At 49.6% G+C, this 19,755-nt stretch overlaps 8 protein-coding genes across 8 annotated transcripts; 3 read left to right on the top strand and 5 right to left on the bottom strand.

The window, feature by feature from the left end:
- Positions 1 to 115: 115 nt before the first annotated feature.
- On the bottom strand, positions 116 to 1,437 carry CABS01_11115 (uncharacterized protein; the record flags this gene model as incomplete). Its single annotated transcript, XM_060544470.1, has 3 exons — positions 116 to 182; positions 260 to 1,155; positions 1,213 to 1,437. The coding sequence occupies 3 exons, from the start codon at positions 1,435 to 1,437 to the stop codon at positions 116 to 118; spliced, it is 1,188 nt and encodes a 395-aa protein (XP_060397718.1).
- A 994-nt stretch (positions 1,438 to 2,431) lies between these two features.
- On the top strand, positions 2,432 to 3,760 carry CABS01_11114 (uncharacterized protein; the record flags this gene model as incomplete). Its single annotated transcript, XM_060544469.1, has 5 exons — positions 2,432 to 2,468; positions 2,553 to 2,622; positions 2,677 to 3,204; positions 3,291 to 3,629; positions 3,682 to 3,760. 5 exons carry the CDS (start codon positions 2,432 to 2,434, stop codon positions 3,758 to 3,760), a joined length of 1,053 nt encoding a protein of 350 aa, XP_060397717.1.
- Positions 3,761 to 3,912: 152 nt separating this feature from the next.
- CABS01_11113 (uncharacterized protein) lies at positions 3,913 to 5,906 on the bottom strand (the record flags this gene model as incomplete). The annotated part of the gene is made up of 3 exons (XM_060544468.1): positions 3,913 to 4,655; positions 4,716 to 5,656; positions 5,713 to 5,906. 3 exons carry the CDS (start codon positions 5,904 to 5,906, stop codon positions 3,913 to 3,915), a joined length of 1,878 nt encoding a protein of 625 aa, XP_060397716.1.
- Positions 5,907 to 7,550: 1,644 nt separating this feature from the next.
- Positions 7,551 to 10,200, top strand: CABS01_11112 (fungal specific transcription factor; the record flags this gene model as incomplete). Its single annotated transcript, XM_060544467.1, has 5 exons — positions 7,551 to 7,657; positions 7,731 to 8,336; positions 8,654 to 9,373; positions 9,431 to 9,876; positions 9,950 to 10,200. 5 exons carry the CDS (start codon positions 7,551 to 7,553, stop codon positions 10,198 to 10,200), a joined length of 2,130 nt encoding a protein of 709 aa, XP_060397715.1.
- Positions 10,201 to 10,574: 374 nt separating this feature from the next.
- CABS01_11111 (uncharacterized protein) lies at positions 10,575 to 12,176 on the bottom strand (the record flags this gene model as incomplete). The annotated part of the gene is made up of 4 exons (XM_060544466.1): positions 10,575 to 10,867; positions 10,920 to 11,131; positions 11,194 to 11,911; positions 11,975 to 12,176. The coding sequence occupies 4 exons, from the start codon at positions 12,174 to 12,176 to the stop codon at positions 10,575 to 10,577; spliced, it is 1,425 nt and encodes a 474-aa protein (XP_060397714.1).
- A 559-nt stretch (positions 12,177 to 12,735) lies between these two features.
- On the top strand, positions 12,736 to 14,286 carry CABS01_11110 (uncharacterized protein; the record flags this gene model as incomplete). Its single annotated transcript, XM_060544465.1, has 4 exons — positions 12,736 to 12,878; positions 12,939 to 13,250; positions 13,304 to 13,509; positions 13,565 to 14,286. 4 exons carry the CDS (start codon positions 12,736 to 12,738, stop codon positions 14,284 to 14,286), a joined length of 1,383 nt encoding a protein of 460 aa, XP_060397713.1.
- Positions 14,287 to 14,766: 480 nt separating this feature from the next.
- Positions 14,767 to 15,216, bottom strand: CABS01_11109 (uncharacterized protein; the record flags this gene model as incomplete). Its single annotated transcript, XM_060544464.1, has 1 exon — positions 14,767 to 15,216. The coding sequence occupies one exon, from the start codon at positions 15,214 to 15,216 to the stop codon at positions 14,767 to 14,769; it is 450 nt and encodes a 149-aa protein (XP_060397712.1).
- A 1,244-nt stretch (positions 15,217 to 16,460) lies between these two features.
- On the bottom strand, positions 16,461 to 19,373 carry CABS01_11108 (LysM domain-containing protein; the record flags this gene model as incomplete). The annotated part of the gene is made up of 8 exons (XM_060544463.1): positions 16,461 to 16,891; positions 16,947 to 17,111; positions 17,187 to 17,340; positions 17,401 to 17,525; positions 17,590 to 17,871; positions 17,934 to 18,264; positions 18,324 to 18,606; positions 18,712 to 19,373. 8 exons carry the CDS (start codon positions 19,371 to 19,373, stop codon positions 16,461 to 16,463), a joined length of 2,433 nt encoding a protein of 810 aa, XP_060397711.1.
- Between the last annotated feature and the right edge of the window lie 382 nt (positions 19,374 to 19,755).

Raw genomic sequence — 19,755 nt, 5'->3', positions numbered from 1 at the left:
TTCTTAAGGATGTTTGTTAGCCCCAAGAGAATTGCAATACTGTTCGTTGTAATCTGGCGTTAAAGTGATGGTCCATTTTGATTCACTTCAACGAGGCTAGCATCGACCTACCAGCCTAGGCAGACATCGCAACCGGAATAGCGCAGCAGATTTGGGTCATGTGAATGGTACAGAAAACCCTTCTGGACGACAGTATAACTCAAAATGCAACGCAAACGTCATAGAATAATTACTGAATACAAAATGATATAATATTTACAGCATGACCGCCATTCCTTGGGCACTTTTACCAACGCCGAGTTGTCCAAGTGCAAAATGCTGGACTTGTTTCTTCGCGGCGGTGTCAACCACAGTGATTGCAGACTGTGTTGTTCCGTTGCCTGGACTCAGCGCATACACAAAGTGGCCAGCCGCCCTCAGGTCAGTCAAACCTGGATCACCATTGGCGCTGAGATCGATGATACTTTGGATACTTGCATCGCTCAGCGACATTTCGATCAACCTGTTAGTCCCAACATCAGTGACGAATGCGCTGCCAGTGGCCAAAGAAACTGCGACCCAACATGTTGCTTTCTGTCCGCCGACAACGCTCATCCCCTTTACAGAAGCAACGTTCGTCTTCGACTCAATGGACAAAATCGCCCCACCAAAAGAAGCATCAGTGACAAAGAGATTGTTGCTTCTGGGGATCGTCGACGAACCAAACAAAACTGCAGTACCGTTCGGCGACGATTGCACTCCATCATGTTCAACAGAGCCCTGGCTGTTAACCTTGTACGCACCAAGAAACCCTGTCTTATTTTGAGACGGATCACCCTTGACTGTAGTGAATAGGATGTCCTGGTTATTGGAAAAGAAAACTTGAGATATGGTGTTGGTAGGTCCGACGGGAGGGGTAGTCTGGCTAAGTTCAACGGGCCGAAGAGTATCCATGGATCTCAGACCATCTGTGGAAAACTCAGCGCAAGAGACTCCAGACTGTTTCCCGGAACAGCCGACGCAGACAACATTGTGTTTCATTGACGCTGCTATCGTATTGGGGAATTGGCAAGGAACCGCAACTGGGCGCCCCATCATGGTGAGCTTGGTGGGGTTCGACGGGTCGATTGCGAACATTGTGACCGTGTTCGAGCCAGCATTGACGGCGAACAAGCTCTGTAAGACTGACATTAGCAAAAGCTAACAATCAAGAATGTGAATCGGCGTTGTTACATTGCCTGCAATAGTAAGTGCCGACTGAGATGCTAAAGCATCAGGAGCAGCTGGCTCGTTTGCTGTGCCATCAAGAAAATTCGAACCGGATCCACCAGTTGAGAATGTTGCTCCCTTTGAAAGCATGCCATTGCTGGATATTGGAATGGCAATCACAGAGTTGGTCTGATCGTTGGTGATAGTGTAGATAGCTTTTCCGGGCCGAGATTCAGCCTTACAGGCCATCGTTCTTCCCCAAACAGTCGATATAGATGAAGCAAAGCAAAGGAAGAGAATCATGTGCTGACGCATGTTGGGGATGGGGTAAATAGTTAATTGTGATGGATGGTTGAGGCGAGGAATGGTAGGTTGTGGGGGTTGATAATCACCAAAACATGAGCAAAAAGTAGTTTATCTGTAGAAATGGACGAGCTGAGTAGAGTCTTGATGGTTTCGACAAAAGAGTAAGGAAATATAAGAAATATATAATGCGAGGTTTCCAAGGGCAAACAAGTACTTGGGTATCCTATTGAGTCGCTGCCGCTTCCAATGTTCGCGCATTTCGCGAGGGCAAAATGATGCGGTAATCCCCATTTCCTATTTGGGAAGATTCGATGACAGTATCTTTTATTGTGTGCATCCAAACATCGATTGACATCTCGAAACCCGCATCACGAAAGCGCTTCAAGGAACAAATACCCGGGGGAAGGCCTGACAGCCATGCCTTTCACCATGGTCCCTTCAGCTTTACGTCGCTCTCCCAGTGTACTTGCTTCAGTCATTGTCAGTAGATTCCACACCACTGAAAGGGAGCCACAAGATCAAACGGTTGATTCCACATCGCCTGCGTCCACTAAACAAGGTTATCAAGACGCTACAGCCTCCATGAAGCGCTCCTTTTCGTCTGACATGCAGTGAGATCTAACCAGAAGAGGCAATTTTGATATTCTCATCGCGCCAAATGAAACAAGTGGGCCATTTGATCGTCAGCCGAACATCCGAGACCACCCCAGGATCTGAAACTGCCATCTGAAGTGAGGAACTATGGTGAGCAGTCGTAGCTGACAGTCAGTCAATAACAATGCACTTTAAGAGTGTCGGGAAATTTCAATCATTGCTGCACAACAACAATCTCAACCACGAAGAACAAGAACTCCAATCTGGATTGTACGACACAGCTTCACCTATCCGTCGATCTTTTGAAACAATCCCAGGCTCCGTGTTGTCCATTTGCATCAGTATGAGCAGCAAGATATTCCGTATCTTCAATCCTGGAGGTTCGTCCATGGAATTGAGCCAGCACAGGAATGCGCACGCGTGTCGTGCAGCTTTCTGTGTGTGACTACATCGTTGTCCGAAAGCTAAGTGCGTCGCAGAGGCCAAGAAAGACCCCGTGGAGAAGCGGCGAGCACAACTTCGAAGTGCACAACGGTATGAGAATGCATCTGTATCAGCGCTGAGGCGATTTTGTAATTCTGTATTTAGGTCGTACCGTGACCGCAAGGACAAGTACACCAAGTCGCTCGAACAAGAGGTCGAAAGAGCCCGAAACAGAGAGGCTGAACTTATGATCCGATGCGAGCAGATGTACGCTGCTCTCGAGTCGTTAACAGAGATGCTTTCTCGCCATGGTATCGGTATTCCTGCCGCTTTCGGGGACAACTTAACCAGCAAAAATGACGGTGGGATTCACAACTTATCTCATTCTAGAATGGGCGAATTCTTGGCCGGATTGAGAGCCACCGAACTTTTGAAAACTTCGGAAAAAGAATCAGAAGACGGTCGAACGGTTGACAAAAACCCACTCCAGGCGGAACTCAACACGACGGCTGATATTGTTGCCAATGACCTCCAAACGGCAACAGACGCTCTGTCGAGTCACCAATACACCGAAAAGCAAGGAACAGAGCTTCCGTGGTTGAAGACTAACAGAGCGGTTAATATGTATGATTTTGACGACAACCGAATGTGCGAGGTTGACTTGATCGCAGCAGGTATGGAGTTTGTTCTAAGGTGAGAGCACAGCCATGCCACAATGCGTCGATCTTAAGTCGACAATCTCGTCTTAGTAAGTTGCATATTCGCTGACTCCATTTAAGGCTTGAAAGTCCTTGCCTTGAACATATTCATGGTGACCTCAAGAAGCCTGATGACTCAACGGGTCACGTTTTGACAGTGTCGGCGAGAACTATCTCTTTATATGCAGACCAATCCCGATCGAACGAGAAAGGTCATGTTGGTATTCCGTCGTACCAAGACGCACCCCGAGATATCTTGGAACGGATCCTAGCTCTCTCTCCGCACGTTTGCTTCGACGGGGAGATGACGCCAGCCCAAGCGTGGGAGTATATACGGAGCCAACCTCACTTTGGCGGCATCGAGCTGCGAAGATTATGGGCGCTTGCTGACAGATTGATGGAGGGCATTAAATGTCATGGGTAAGCCAAGCTATGGACGAACGGGCGATGTTCCGGCTGACAATCAAATCAGTTTTGGTGCTGTGATTGAGACTCAGGGTTTTCAGGCATTGGTATACGATGCTCTGCTGCTCGGGACGCAGTTCTTATAGGAGTTGTCCTTAGTCCAACAATCAATAGCCAGCTTTAGAATCTGACAACATGGTAGCCGGAGATTCAAGGATTGGTTTGAAAGGCATCAGGCTACGAGAGCATCAAGATAAGAAGGGGTTTCTTCGTAAGAAGTGGTTAGGTTCGTGAGTATCTAATGGTTTAATGATGAAACTTCTAGATCATCATTCGCGTCTGATTGGAGAAAATCCCAGGTTGCCAAATCGCGAAAAAGGCTGGGCATGCCGTAATCGAAGAAATCATAAAAGGCCCTGTCAAAATGAGAGTAAGATAGCCCATCAACGAACCAAGTGGCAGCCCGGTGACCCGATTGACCATCATCATCTGTGGATTCATCTGGTGGCAGAAAGGCCTCACTGGGCTGCACCAAGCTCGAAACAGGTAACACTGAGCTTCCAGTCACATCTTGGGTTGGTCCATGTCGTTGAAGGTTATTCAAGTTGCTGATTGGGTTCCTAGTGACGTTTGCGTGTTGATGTGTGTCGTCGCAAGTGCACGGGGCGCCCTCTGTGGTTCGAATGGGAGGTGCACTGGGCCTGGTAAATTGTTGCAGACGCCTCACTAACCTAGCAACTCCCTTTGCACTGGTCCAAAGTCGACTGAGGATGACGAGGTTATCGTAACATGCTCCAAGATCTTTGTACGCTTCTTCTGGTGCTCGCTCGCCATCCCTAAGAGCGCGATAGACCACCGTGGTAGACATTGACATAGCATAAGGTACAAGAGGAAGAGGCGGGAGATTGGCAGGCTCTTCCAGACAGACGATGCGCAGTACACTATCAGCAGAAGATAGTCGTCGCTGATACTGGACGCTCTCCGGCCCGCTATAGCGACAGGAGAGCATCGCGGCGACGTGGTACCAAATTTGTAAGTACACTAAGAGACTAGAATCAGAGAAAGTCACAACGCTTTACTTCAAGCTCCAGAGTTACTTACATCTGTGGGATCTCTGGAACCCATCCATGCAAACATTAGTGGTCAGCTCAGAGAATGTCGGAAATGCATCAAAGTCGTCGTCCGTTGCTGTTGAGCTAGCTTTGTAAATCCTAGTTGCCGTTTTCATCAAATCTCCGAGAGAGAGAGATATGGCCATTAGCTGGGACCGGTAGTGATCCTTTCGGGGAGCAATGCGTTCAACTCCAATGTCTGTATCATCAATCATGAACGGAGCAGCGCCCATGACGGGCTTGTTCAGCCGATCAAAATTTCGTAGTGTCCACCACAAAAAATCGCAACGCTCCTGGTCGGAATTAACGGGAACCTTTACGTGCAGTGAGATTGCCCACGCTTCGGATATAGCCTGGGAAAGATACCCTGAGGAGCGGTCTAGTCCACTCAGGCCGTCGTTGTGTAGGTGCATCAAGGCTAAAATTTGAACTTTGGTGATCCGGTCGGGCTCGAGATCTGCCTTGATAGAGACATCAAGACCTTTGAGTAATATAGAAGCAAAATGTCTCTGATCCAGGATAGCGCCATCCTCACAGATTCTCAGAAATGGGGCTGCCTGTCTGAATTTACAGGCAATGAGGGAGACTGCTCTGAGGAGAAATATGGATGCCTGCCCGTTACTGTAGTCCCGAAATATTGCAGCCCCATCTAGTACTGGAATGAGGTCATCTAAGAGCATGTTGTAAATTGGCAGAAGGATGTCAGTCGTCGACTTTGGCAATTCGAGGTAAGCACCCTCTTCCTCAAGATATCTTCGTTGATTGTCTGAAATTTCAGGCCGCCTGGAATTGAGACGGTGACGATCGTACCAATTGCGCTGGCGAAGAGATCTTTCCTCTAGAGAAATACCTTCTTCAGATGTATTCAAGTCTTTCTCTTTGCGACGTGAATGCACTTGGCAAGTGCCAGCCTTGTCCGCAAGTCTTGCCCCTGTAGAATCCATAGAAAGATCTGTCAAGACGGATTCTGGGTTGTACAGACTGACACGGCTCGGACTAGGACTCGAGTCTCGAGTATTCGATGCCTGGTCAACCGGGTCTGTGATTGACCTTTCGCCGCGTCTGGCGGCGTATGGTCTTTCGGTGACACCGACATGATAGCACCGTTTCTTTCGTGCACGGCAGCCTTGACAGGGTGAATGGCTTGGGTTAGTTGGGAGTGATTTTGCCGAGAGGACATGGACACAGGAGGAATTATATAGACTTATCTTGGGAAGAGCGTTTAGCGTTCTGGCTCGCAGAGGCCTGCCAAACAATTTCCATGTCGGTACTTGTTACCGATCCGCAGTCGGCTGCTGACAGAAGAGTTGCACAAGTCCAGTTGCACAAGTGATGGGATACCTCTATTCCGAAAGGTCGGGTGATGTTGCGGAGAAGAGTTAAAGCCCGGCAAAGTCTGGTCGACGTCCCCAGCTGGAATCAGCCCTAAAGACAGCTCGTCTCCACATGGTGGTATTCTTAGCCAATCAGCCAAGTGTTGAAATTGCAATACCCACATGTGTTGGAGTTGAGAAAACGTGGGGAAATGCCCCCTCAAATCGAGCACAGATTCTCGTCTGCGCCAGGGACTCCGAGCTGGTTAATTGGTTTGATCGCAACATCAAAGACAAGCCACCGGCGCTAAACACAAAACTTGGAGATTAGAATCAAGCTGCAGTACACTCATTTACCTGTCGGCCGATTAAAATTCACTTGCTCCCAAGTTAGCCTGCCAGCGTCATGGATTGTTGAGATGCCAAACTCCCACGGAACAAATAGCAAAAGCTTCACTTGAATGTCGTCTCATCAGTAAAGGTGCCGGTGTTAGTAAGGCAAGATCAGTCTCTTTTGCAATGAACTGGAAAAGAGTCATTGATAAGTTGGTCTCGCACGTATTGAGCCAAGGAGGTTCGAGAAATATCTCCCTGCAGAACAAGTGGTACCACTAACTAAGCTCCCAAGACAGTGGATATAGATTCAGGACTCTTTTAGACACCGACGCCCACAGCATAGTCTGGCCACAAGCTCTCGCAGCTTGAACCTAAGGCTGGTTTTGGAGGAGATGGTGGCCTATGACAGGAGCGGATGCGTAAGTCGCTCGCATCTAACCCCTTTCAGCATATTGGTCGCTGAAAAAAGTTGAAAATTGGCTGACCATATTTCTTACCGACTCTTTAGGGGAAGCGGGGACGACACCAAGGGTGTCCTGGTATGCTGCCCTACAGGCTCAACAAGCCAGAAGTGCACCTCGCGGGGCATCCCCCAAAGTACCTACCGAGACACCTAGTCATTCAAGGCTATTAGAGACAAAGAGCTGCACGAACAGCTCCATCAAATCGACTGATTACTACACGACTTCCGCGTCTAGAATTGGCAGCTCGAGTTTTTCTTCCCTCATAGGACGCTTCATAGGCGGACTACGACCAGTGTCAGCCTTGGGTATATGTATGTGATCTATATCTCCAGGATCCGAGTTTATTGTGGTAAAACAAAGGGTTTACAAAATATTTTGGGCGGGATGAGTTTATCCACAAGTGGTTAGGGCGCGCCTCTACTGGCCTACTTTAGAAGGCATAGTTACATACTGGAATGACGGATGGGCCGATAGACGCCTGACGGAAAAAGAATTCGCCTATCTGTGGAGTCTCAAGAGTGCCCCGTGGGGAGGGTGATCGTTCCATGTCTTGCTTTCCACCTTGGTCCGACAACTGACAAATTACAACCTTCGATCTGATGCATTGAGAAAGCGGCAGTTGAAATAGCCCAGCCCAAAGCATTCAATGTGGCAATGACCGAGGTGGCTCCTCGAACGCATAAAGACGTACGTACCGTCTCCCGTTCAAGCATGCATCATGGACCCAACTTTCGCACTCATGCGGACTACACCCAACGCCCTGCAACGCCGGCCATATCGTTCAAAGAGGAATCGGCCGTGCATGCTTTGCCGTGCGCGTAAGACTTCATGCCGCCGCGCGGGAAAAGACACATCTTGCATAATGTGCCGCAAACGAGGCGAACGCTGCAGCTTTCTCGATGATCCCACTCTCGAGTCGGCTCTCACTCATGAGTCGGCAACCGCCTCTCTGTCCGGGGGTAGTCCCAATGATTGCGACGGGTTGGAAGACCTCGGACAAGCTGGAGTCGGCTTCGACACTTCAACAATCCTGCCAGGAGATCTAGCCAGCGACATTGTTCAGGGCTCCCTTGGAGACCATACGAATGACCATTACAGCCAGCACCCCGCGGACGAGGACGCGATATATGGGGGCTTCACCGATGAAAGGATCTGGGGCAGCCCTCCGCCAGATGAAACACAATTCGCGAGCACTGCTATTGGCGCTGGTCTGATGCAGTTTGATGGAATCCCGCTTGCGAATTCTCAAGTCCTTCATCAGCATGATTTCGAGACACCCGAGCGAGCAGCTCCACTGCCAACATTTGAAGCCTCGTCAAATGGCGCGAATTCCGCGCACGAGATCGGGATTAGATTCTCGACAGAACCACACGATGGCTGGGCACAGTCGTCTAATCTGAACGATGCTGCTTTTACCATCGACCAAAGACCTGAGTTCCAGAGCGCGTACTTTGGTCTCTCGGGAGAGTCGGACCCTTATCTTCTCCGGCATTACTTGTATAACGACGCAGACGAATTTCCGTTTCTTCGAGTGATATATCGAAGGACGCAGAGCGGGACCCCCTTCCATCGCGACCATTCTTCGGTCACAGAACATCCCAGATCAGATGAAAACAATGTTCCGGTCCAATTCCTTCTAACTTCAAATGAGTTGAGTGATGAGCTTAGACGCCTCGGTCCTACCAATCATTTATATAATTATGAGTCAGTGAGAAAGGAACTGAACGACTTGGTGAGTGAAGATGTCGGACGGAGACTTGTTCTATTGTAAGCCTGCCCCGTTTCCACCAAGCATCATGACCCTAACTGTCCAGGTTCGTACAATATGTTTACCCAGCATTTCCAGTTATTTCTCGGTCACAAATAGTGACTGCCTTTGATGGACATTTCAAGTCTGCGTCCCCGGGACATGCTCCACTGCCAACTTATCTGCTGGCCGCTATATACGCTTCTGCGCTCCCTTTCACTGCATACGATGACATACTATGCGTCTCCAGTGTCTACAAGAAACCTTCCGCCCAAAGACTATGGCAAATTGTCTATGACGGGATTCAGACTACGCTACATACCCCGAAACTATCTACCATCTCAAGCGCATTACTGTATCTTCATAAACCCCGAGTAGGAGTGCAGCATGTATCCGCGGACACGTCTTTCGCCTGGTCTATGATCGCCTCTGTCGTTGGCTTAGCCACGAGCCTAGCGCTGCACCTGGACTGCAGTTCATGGTCAATACCGCCGTGGGAAAAGCGGCTTCGACGCCGCTTGTGGTGGATGACATTCTCCGAGGCGACGTGGAGAAGTCTCTTGTTGGGAAGGCCTGCTATAATCGCACCAGATCAGTGGAATGTGTCGGAGCTCACTTCACTGGATTTTGAGGTTGAGGAAATGCTTCTTGGGCTTGGCGATGATACGAAAGCAAACGATTTCGCGGAAAAGCTGCGACTTGCAACACATGAGTCCGATGAGGGTATGATATCCCAGCGACTCGCAACTTTGACCATTATTGCCGACAATATATACCGTTGTCTTTAGTAAGTCCTCTGATGCCCGTTGTTTGTTGCTTACATGCGCTGAGAGAAATCGCACAGCACGATACGGGCTACTGAGAAGCTCGCCGATGACCTTGCTGGCTCCATCAGGGCTATCAAACCTCTTCGTGAAGAGCTCAAGCTGTGGTATGCCAGTCTTCCTATCTATTTAAAGACACCAAAGATAGATCCCGAGAGGGTGGCTCCCGCCGCACCAAGCTCGGCAGCCTGCCTCAAATTCGCGTATCTGACTCTCGAAATTCTACTTTACCGAGCTTTGCTTCGGCCACTGGGCAAAATCGACCTGGAAGTTGTCTCGAATGCAGTTTCACAGACAGATGATCTTTGTAGTAGCTCGGATGCCAACATGACTGGACCGGAACTGGGCGAGAGTCTGCGAAACGAGATAGAGCTGATTATATGTGCTGCCGAAAACTGTGCGAGGATTATCAGCACATTCACCGTCGAGCTGATGTCTTGGGATTTTGCCGGTTTCTGGTATGCTTGTAAGTAACGCCTCATGTTTGTGCCAGGAAGTACGCAGTTACAAGCACATGTCTAATTAGTGGGCTAACCTAGGGTCTCGCATTGGTTGGGCGATAACCTCAAGCTTTCTTGCCTTACTCTTTGTCCAATCACCAAGCGTGCAGCACGCAAAAACGTGCAAGATTCTGATCGACAAGTGGCGGCAAATATTGCGACACCAGTCTCAAAGCTTCGAGGACATGAGCCTTGGGATTCTACGGTTGGATGCGATGTACTGGTCAAACATGAACAAGATCTTTAGGATTAACAGATATGTAGCACAAGTAATCAAAGACTCGACATGAAGTCGACATTGCACTGTTATATGCTCGCTATACACTGGTTTCCCAAACGTTTGGGCATCGTGCCCACGGATGGAAGCAAACTACCGAGATCTCATCAGCATTCATAATCCGCGCACATCAAATTTGGGACCCACCTTACAGAAGCTGCTGCACATCGCTATCCTAAGCATGATTGCTGGAGCGTTTCTACAAAACGGCTTCTAGGACGACCGACACTGCAAATCTCAGCGGCAACTGTGGGTCAACACGTGCACAAGCGAGTCCCGGCGCTCATGGCAAGATACTTTTGATATGTCTATGTATCAGATTGTGTCGGGCACCTCCACATGTTCTCCTGGGGCACCGCAGTACTAGTGAATGAGCACTGATCACATTCACACCGCGAGCCGGAGACCTCCAGATACATTTCCAACCTGCTTTGCGTTTCTCCTACGGACGAGGATGTGGATGAGTCCGACCGCAACCAGAGCAATAGCCTCCATAGCGAGCGAGACTGCGTTGCCCATAATGTAGCGCGGCGAGTCCTTCTTCGGATAAATCTGGGATGAGGGAATTCCCGAGGCGTTGGCGATGGAGATGAGCAAAGGGATACCGATTGAGCGCACGTGGTCGGTGGGAAGATTATTTGTCACCCAAGTGACGACAAGGGTGTTGTAAGGATAGACACCTATGACATATTAGGAGCTGGATAGCTTCAGTAGGGCGCGAACCGGACTCACCAGCAGCAACGAGGAACATGGCGAAGAGGTCTGCGCCGTGGTTGCTAGTGCCGACGGTGATCGCATAGCCAACAAGGACAGGAATTGGAACGATCATGGCGAGAATGCCGCGCTTGTTGAGTTTGTCCGAGAGCCAAGCGACGAGACACAGAAACATGCAGGCGAAGACGTACACCGGGATGGAGAGATAGTTCGCCTGGAGGGAAGTATATCTACTATGTGTGAGATGCATACTTTCAATGGCACTGGGAGAAAAGCTAGAAAAGAGACTTACCCAAAACCAACGATGAGAGTAGGCAAAAAGGTGGTGAAGCCGAATAGCGGAACGGACGAGCAGAACATGCCGATGGCGGCAATGTAGATAATGGGCTCCGTAAAAGCCATTTTGGCATACTTCCACTCGAATTTTCTCTCCCCCTTATAGGCCACATCTCTCTTGACACGCATGCTCATGACGTAGCGCTCCTCTTCGTTGAGGAACCATGCCTTCTCAGAGTCGAACGGTAGCGTGACCCAGAGAGCCAGGCCAATCACGATGGAGATGCACCCCTCGATGATGAACAGCCAGCGCCAGGCCTCGAGTCCGGCCTTAGAACCCATTGTCTGGATGCCGTAGGCAATGAGGCCACCAAAAGCACCTGAAAGGGCAATCGCACCGTAAAGCACGGCAATGCGCTTGGCTTGCTGAGCCCGGGAGTAGACGGTCGAAATCAGGAAAGCAAGACAAGGGAAGAGGCCGGACTCGAAAACTCCCAGGAGGAGGCGGACAGCAATTCCATGGTAATAGTTGTGGATGAACCCTGTTGCGATAGTAACAACACTCCATCCGATCATGGCGACAGCAAGGACTGCGTTAGCTCCCCATTTCTTAACCGCCATGACCCAGGGGATCTCGAAGAGGACGTAGGTCGGATAGAATAAGGTTGACAGGTCATTGAACTGTGTTCCAACGAGCCCCAAGTCTTGTTCGAAACCAAAAACTCGAGCGTTTCCTGCCAAGAGCTCGTGTTAATACCAACGGCCACAAGACTGGACGCGATGCAATTTTCACAAACCAATATTAGTTCGGTCAAGATATGCAATGAGCATAAGCAACGCCATTTGCGGCATCATGTACTTGTCGAATTTTGAGATGGCGCGTTTCTCTAGGACCGGATCGATCAAGATCGAGCTTTCACCCATGGTTGGAGGTGGTGAATCGGTAATGTTGCTCGGAATGAAGTCAGAGTTGATATTGGCTTCTTTGGTGTGCTCCATGATTATTGTATCTGGGAGGTGAAAGTGATTGGACTTGATGAGATTCGAGTTGAGACCCCGCTGTCCTTTTTGAAGACAGCATAGTTGATAACTCCAACGATGATGTTGAACGAGCTTATCGGCATTACCCGTATCTGTTGATAAGTTTCGCCGGGTCAGTTCAACAATAAGCCTTGATAACAAATCTAGGCTGCTATATTAGCCGTTGATAAGCGGTCGTTTGGAACCGGCGTAGAAGCAATTGACCAGTCAGGTTTCGTGTTCGCCGAAACTATGGAACTAGAATCCGCCGAATCTGTTAATGAATCGTAGTGGAGACAAATTCGCCGAATAATTTGTGGGTATGGTACCACGATAGAATACGTTCAGGAGTCAACTATCCGTACTAGTGCTCATACTCGGTAGATCATCGAGCCGTGTATGTATTTGAGAAGATAAATATCGAGGCACAAATTAGCATGATTTTGTTCCTCTTCACACAGCCATTCGACTGCATCTTTCCTTCAAGTTGTATAAGCGGAACCTAAGAAAAGGGGACATCGCATTTCGCTCCGCAAACATGTCTACGACGGCAACCATGACTACATCTGCCCAGATTCTGTCGCGGGCCAGCCCTGTAGCCACAGTGGTTATAGATAGGCAACGGCTGATGAATGACATACATCTCACAGCTCAATGGGGAGGGGGACAGAGATGGGGAGAGTATGCCTGCGCCATGTCCTCTCGCTTTCAGGTAGATCACAAAAGCTGACAATGGAATAGCGCCCCGACCGAGATCGGCATGGCCCGGCTAGCGTTGAGTGATGCAGATAAAATGGTACGAGATTGGTTTATCAAAGAGGTCAAGAAGTACGGTTGCAAGGTGCAGGTGGATGCTATGGGCAACATCTTCGCTATTCGGCCTGGCAGGAGAGAAGGCTACCCTACGTTCATGGGCTCTCACCTGGACACGCAACCCGCTGGCGGCAGATACGACGGTATCCTTGGTGTTCTCGGAGGAGTTGCAGCCTTGAGAGCTCTGCATGAGTCTGGAACCGAAACCGAGTACCCTGTTGGTGTTGTTGACTGGACCAAGTAAGTGCTGGCTTTAGTCAGGTATCATTGATGTAATTGCTTACAGCACGCAGTGAGGAGGGCGCAAGATTTCCACAGTGCATGATGGCTTCTGCTGTGTGGGCTGGCATTACAGATGTCAACAGCACACATCGAATCGCTGATATCGAAGATGCAAATGTCACAGTCAGGTCCGAGCTGGAGAGGATAGGTTACTTGGGCGCCATACCTGCGCACTACACCGCAACGCCCATGGCAGCTCATTTCGAGCTTCATATCGGTACGCAATCTGATGTCTTGCCGAGAAGTGACCGCATACTGACATGATTATTCAGAGCAAGGGCCCATTCTTGAGGCATCCAATCAATGTATCGGTGTTGTCCAGGGAGTCCAGGCCAGCAAATGGTTCACTATCACCGTCGGGGGCCGAGACAGTCATACAGGAGCCACTAACTTTGAGAACCGGTCCGATGCTCTATTGACCAGTGCGCAAATGATTCTGCGGTCACATCAAGTCGCTACCGAGTTCAAATCGTTGGCGTCCACTGGCCTCCTCTCCCTGGAGCCCGGAAGCACAAATACCGTTCCTGGGGTCGTTACCTTCTCACTGGACCTGCGATCTAGTGAGAATGAGAATATCAACAAAATGGAAGAGCTTCTTCGAAGAGATTTTGAGAGCATTGCGAGGGGCGAGAATGTTGGAACAGTCACTGCGGGATGCACTCGTGGTCGTGGTTGCACTGTCTCTTGGAAGGTCGACTCAGATGCCAAGGTTGCCAACTTTGACAAGGATTGTATTGAATGCATCGAGAAGGGAAGCGAGTCGTTGTTCGGAGAACAGGCAGGATCACTGACGAGAAGGATGTATAGTGGCGCTGGACACGACAGTGTGCACACCTCTACGATGGTGCCCACGGCGATGATATTCGTTCCATGCAGAGAGGGAATAACCCACAACCCTACTGAGTATTGCTCGCCGACGGACTGCGGTAACGGAGCGCAGGTTCTTCTCAATGCTGTACTCAGATACGACCACTATAGATCCACCAAGGTATGATTATGAGGGAACTTGTATGTAGTGATAAGGTGTTGGGAAGCAGTAATGATTGATAACATCAAGAACAACTCGAAAAAAACGTGTCTAATATTGCACTATGTCCCAACCACTCCACGTCTTGCTGTGTGACAGAATGGCTTGCATATACATAAATTACGATTCTTGTTTCGATAAGACTGGAACACTCCTGAGGTAGGGTAGTGTATGAGGACCTAGGATATATTGTTATTTTATATAGATACGCAAAGTCAAACTTAGTAGGCAATGTCGAGTACATTATATAAGGATGTCTAATCCCTCCCGAGATGCCTGTGAACCACTCGCATGAGCCGTCATATGGCATTGGTATTCGATCACCAATATCTCCTCATCGTGCAAACCTGCCCTACCCCACGATTCCTCATGCCAAATTAATTGGCGCGATTTCAATCAGCTACTAAGAGGTATCTCCTTCGACTTGAACAGTCACACTCGTATTCTTTATTTCAACTTCTGTTTCTTAAAGCCAAGCTCGGCCAGGAACGAGACCCTCGCCACCGTCACTCCAATCGTGATGATCATCCCAACCCAGTCCCCAACCTGCCACGTCATTGGGGAGAGACGGCCTTGTTTCCCAAACACCTCGTAGGTGCCCGCAAGAAGGGAAAGGTCAATAGCTAGAATAGCGGCTTGCGCGATCTTCCATACTCCAATGTCTTGCGTGTATCGTAGAAGTATGCCATTGAGGATAGCACAGCCAACCAGAGCTCCGCCACCCTGGTAGAGGAGCATGTCGTGGGCTGCATCGCGCGTTCCGGTGTGGGATTCGAGGAAGAACTGGTCAAGCATCCAGTCACGCGTGAAGAAGGACATGAACGCGCCCCAGAGCGCGCACGGTGGGTCCCAGTAGAGGAAGATGGCTTTGTAGATAGAGGGGATATGAGTAGTCATTGTGAAGCGTTGACAGCTGGAGGATCCGGGAAAAACTTGAAGAAGTTTTGCTCAAAAAAGGAAAGAGGAGAGACGCGATACCTTATTAAAACCCCAGGGATGAAACGCCTGGCCTTCAGGCTTGACTAAGGCCAGAATATACTGGAAATTGCTTAGTGCTGACGGCTGAATGACAAAGTTCTTCCTTCCTTACCTAGGTACCCCGCTCCTTAACTGCCGGCTTTGGACCTTTTGTGCTGCAGCATTGATGTGCTTGCTATTCTTATAGCCATATGGGTAACACAAAGTAAAGTCGATCTTGTGAATCGTCTTGTCAATATATCTTACAGTGCACTACGTGATCACCTTGAGGGACAGGTCTGAATAAGAGCTGCCACGCATCGAAAACAGACCATACCCGGAAGAGCTTAGGGCACCACAGCAAAAACAAGACCAAGCGTTTACAACACTATGTTGAAAGAGCGCAGAGTCATGGGGAGTGTTGCAACTCTACACTGACGGACTTGAGAAAGTGGCCTTGAATCATTTCCTGGCGCAGTAGAAGGATTAGCTAGAGGTGATGCATACCTTTGAGCCATGCCCTCTTAAGTGATCTGAGAATAGTGAAAGGGAATGAATCAGAGGGAGAATGGAGGCTGATGAATCAGCAACCTATTTAGTGGAACATCTGGAAGTGGAGGACTGTGACGGGAGAATAAATGATTCCAATAATAATGTTTGTAGAGTATTGATTTCGGCTTCGACAACGGTCAGGAGTCTGAGACTAAGAATAATTGCAATCTGTAGAGTAGAGCAACAGATTGAGTTGATAACATAAAGCAGCCGGTTTCAAGTTGCTTGGCTGTTCCCGAGAGCGTCATAAACGTCAAGCTCGTAACGTGCCAAGATATATGGTTCAAACACTCGCAGACGATGTCACATCAGTACGATGCTGTTTAGCTGATAATCATAACACATCACAGTCATCTAGCCCGAAAGAAATTACGGTGCAGGTAAGGCAACTATCACGTTGCCTTTCACAACCTTTTGGCAAGGTCCTAGGCGACTACCTAGGTTGGTCTCACAAGTGTTGAAAGGAACTGCAAAAGCAACTAGATTGGTTGTTTTTACTGATCAGCAATATGGAGCGAAGGAGTTGCCGCATACCCGCCTAGTAAGAAAGCACGGGTATCATCCGCATGGATTTTTGTGATAGATGTGGTTTCAAGGGGCAATTAGAACACTATGGGGCTGGGACTAAGATCTTACGCCGCAACACCAATACAGTACCAATAAGTCCCCCAGAAGCTGGTGCCACAATTTTCACCGTTGGTTCCGAGCACCGTATTCCAACTGTAAAAGTCTGCAGCCGCGAGACCGTACCTCTCGATGAAGGCTGAACACCAGTCGCCTGATGGAGCCTGGGCGTACTTGTTACACGTTGCGATCGCGTTGCCCGCCTGATTTGGCGACGGTGCCGCAACGGGGCCGTTGGTGGGAGTCGGAGTGGATACCGGCGCCGAAGTGGAGGTTACCCCCGAGCCGCCGGTGGTGGTCACGCTGTCGCTCGTACCGACGCAGTATGCGTAACCACCCCAGAAGTTTGTGAGGCAGTCTTCTGATACAGCAGGGTTCAGAGCCAGAAACTGGGCATGCGTGAGACCGTACTCCGCCTCGACCGTGGAGCAGTCGCCGCCTGTTCAGAATGTGTAAGAGTCAATCGATTCAAATTGTCAGAAAAATCGACTTACCAGTGACCACATGCCACTTGTTGCAATTAGCTGGTTGGCCGTCGTGAGTTGCTGCAGGAGGTGTTGGGCCTGCGGTCGACGAAGCGATTGCTGATGTTGAAGTCGTAATGGTTGCTGTCGCTGACGGTTCCACGAAATCTGAGGTTCTGATGCAGTAGTAGTACCCTGTGTGAGAGTTAGTCTCTTCTGCTTCTCTATATGCCACTATTTCTGGGCTTAGAAACTTGTTGGATCTCTTACCTGCCCACATACCACCGCACTCTGGGCCTACACTTGGGTTCCACGCATAGAATTGAGCGATGGTCAGAGACCATTCACTCAAAATCTCTGAACATGAAGGGCTACCGTTGGTATCAACCTCAACAATTTGAGTGCAGTTTTCTGTCATTCCATCCTGAGTAAGAAGTCAGTGATTTGAACTGAGGTTCATAGACAGAGAGGAACATTTACTCACCCGAGCCGGTAAGCTTGAGTCCAGCGGATCCGGGTTTGTGAACTTCTTTGAGCCAGTGTACCATTTTGCACAATAGCGGAAACCGCTCTCGAATGAGCATCCATCATCGGATGCGTTTCCGAGTACTACCAAGGAATGTGATTAGCGAGGACTGCGCTCGCATAGTGTTCAAGTATGAATGAGACGTACTCGGGTTCCAGACTTCGAGGTCTTCTAGGGTAACGTCAAAGACCTCGGCGGCAAGAGCGCAGTTGGATGCCAAGTACATTCCGGTCATGTCTTTCTGCCAGTCGTCTCCCGTTAGATAGTGGTAGCAATCCTTCCTTGTTCCGGTAGCAATGGGAAGCAGAGTCGTCGTGGGAGTTGGAGCCGTCCAGATATTGTCAGGCAGCGTTGTTGCAGAGTCTTCGGCGGTTCCCGTCATGGTGATCGCGAAGGTGATGTGTCCGGGCTTTCCGGTGTACGTGTTTACTAGGCACCTCCGATTAGAACTCACTCAGAGTAAGAAAGCATGTGAGTCTGGATAAACTTACAGTCTCCGACGGGCTGCACGCAGTATGACTCCTCGGCGTACAAGTTGGTACAATTCTCGTTAATTGCGGGATTGAGGAATAAGAAGTCGTCCATGGAAATTCCGAATTTCATAACAATTAAGTTGCAATAGTCTCCAAGGATAGCAGTGTAGTATCTGCCGCAATATGTGTTCGTCTCGGCCGCAACATTCGTGGGAACCGGCGCAGCAGTCAGGGGAATTGAGGGCTGCAAAGTTGTCTGCGATGGCTCCACATAAGGAGTCCCCGGAACCGACACGCAGATTTGATGGCCAATGGTTTGATTGAGATTATAGCATCCAGAGTTGATTGACTTGCGCCAGTTAGTCTCCTTTACAAACCCACGTTCATGTAGAAATAGGGAATACCTACAGGATTCCAAGATAGTAGCTGAGTCACAGTCATGCCGTGAGCCTTTGCAATCTTGTCACAGGTGTCAGATTCAACAACCGTGTAGATATCACAAGTGTTGACCAGGCAAAGTTCTCCTTCGGTAGGGAACTGGTGACAGAATGCCAGCAAGTCGTTGTCCCAGAGGAGCCACTCCGTTCCAATGCTCTGTGCTACGGAGATGGAATTACAATCGTCCTCTGGCTGAATGGAGTAAGTCTTTCCTGTGCAGGTCGGCGTGGGCGTCGGAGCCGCTGTTGTTTGTCTACGGACGGTTTGTCAGCTAACGTTCTCCTATCTCCAAAATTTTGTGATGTGTTGAACACCTCGCGTCGTGGTAATTTATTTCGATAAGAGAACGAATACTTACGTGAACAGACTGATCGTGGTAGTGACGAGAGGTGCTCCCGTGATGCCACAATCAGCCGTGCGAGACTCGTAGACTGACTGAGCCTGCAGCCTTGGTCCGTCAAAGTAAGGAGATCCGGCTTGGAACCGAAGGTTCTTCACCAAGCAGCCGTCGCACGTATCAGACGGCACGTAGTCACCAAAGTCGCCGCCGGCAGGCAGAGCACCTTGTACATTCGCCGCCTCCGGATCGCGTGAGGCAGCGAAAGCGGCGGCAACATTATTGCAAAAGCGGCCGCTGTCCGTCAGGCATGTCAGGTTGTAGTTATATCTCAGCAGCTCGCTGATCATAACGAGCGGCATGTCGACCTCCATCTCTTCGGGCCAGTTATCTGCAGCGCAACTGGAAACCACATCGACGTGGTAGGCCTCGAGTGCAGAGGCACAAGAGTCCACGCAAAGCGCTTTTAAGTCTGTGAGGGGATAATACTCCCCTCTGGTGAACAGGGTGATGCCGTTCCCACAAGGGATATCGGCCACGAGAGCATTAGAACATCCTGCGCTTAGCCCCTCTGGCACAGTGTTGGTGGTGAACAGCTGGCTTCCGAGGGTTATCGAAGTGAAAAGAGTGAATGTCAGGGTGATGGCCGGCAAAGACCGGGTATGAAAGAGCGTGGACGCCATATTGGCGGGAACGGCTTAAACGAGAGGCTCTGTCAAGGAGACAGTAATAAGGATTGTGGGAGTTCGAGATTCTCGAGACTCAAAGGACAAACGGAAGACCAAAAAGGCTCTGGTGAGGAACCGAGGAGAAAGCAATCGCGCATAGGTAGACCACAGTCATAATATGAACTTGAAGTACGTTGCGGCAATGAATACCGGCCACGATCTTGGCAACACCGACGCCAACGACCGAAATGGATCGCGTTCATGTGAAAGATGCTGCCTGACACCGTCAATTTCAGCCCTCCTGCATTCTAAATGATTGCTGCGCTGACCAGGTGAGCATCACGCCCACTTTCCGGCTTACTAGTTGCACTCTAGACTCCAACTGAAGTGTGATTTC

This window comes from Colletotrichum abscissum, assembly GCF_030869225.1.
Source record: "Colletotrichum abscissum strain IMI 504890 chromosome Unknown Scaffold_30.1, whole genome shotgun sequence".
In the NCBI taxonomy this organism is placed as follows: Eukaryota; Fungi; Ascomycota; class Sordariomycetes; order Glomerellales; family Glomerellaceae; genus Colletotrichum; species Colletotrichum abscissum.
The sequence above is the reverse complement of the archived record's forward strand: the minus strand, read 5'-3'. Positions and strand labels throughout refer to the sequence as shown.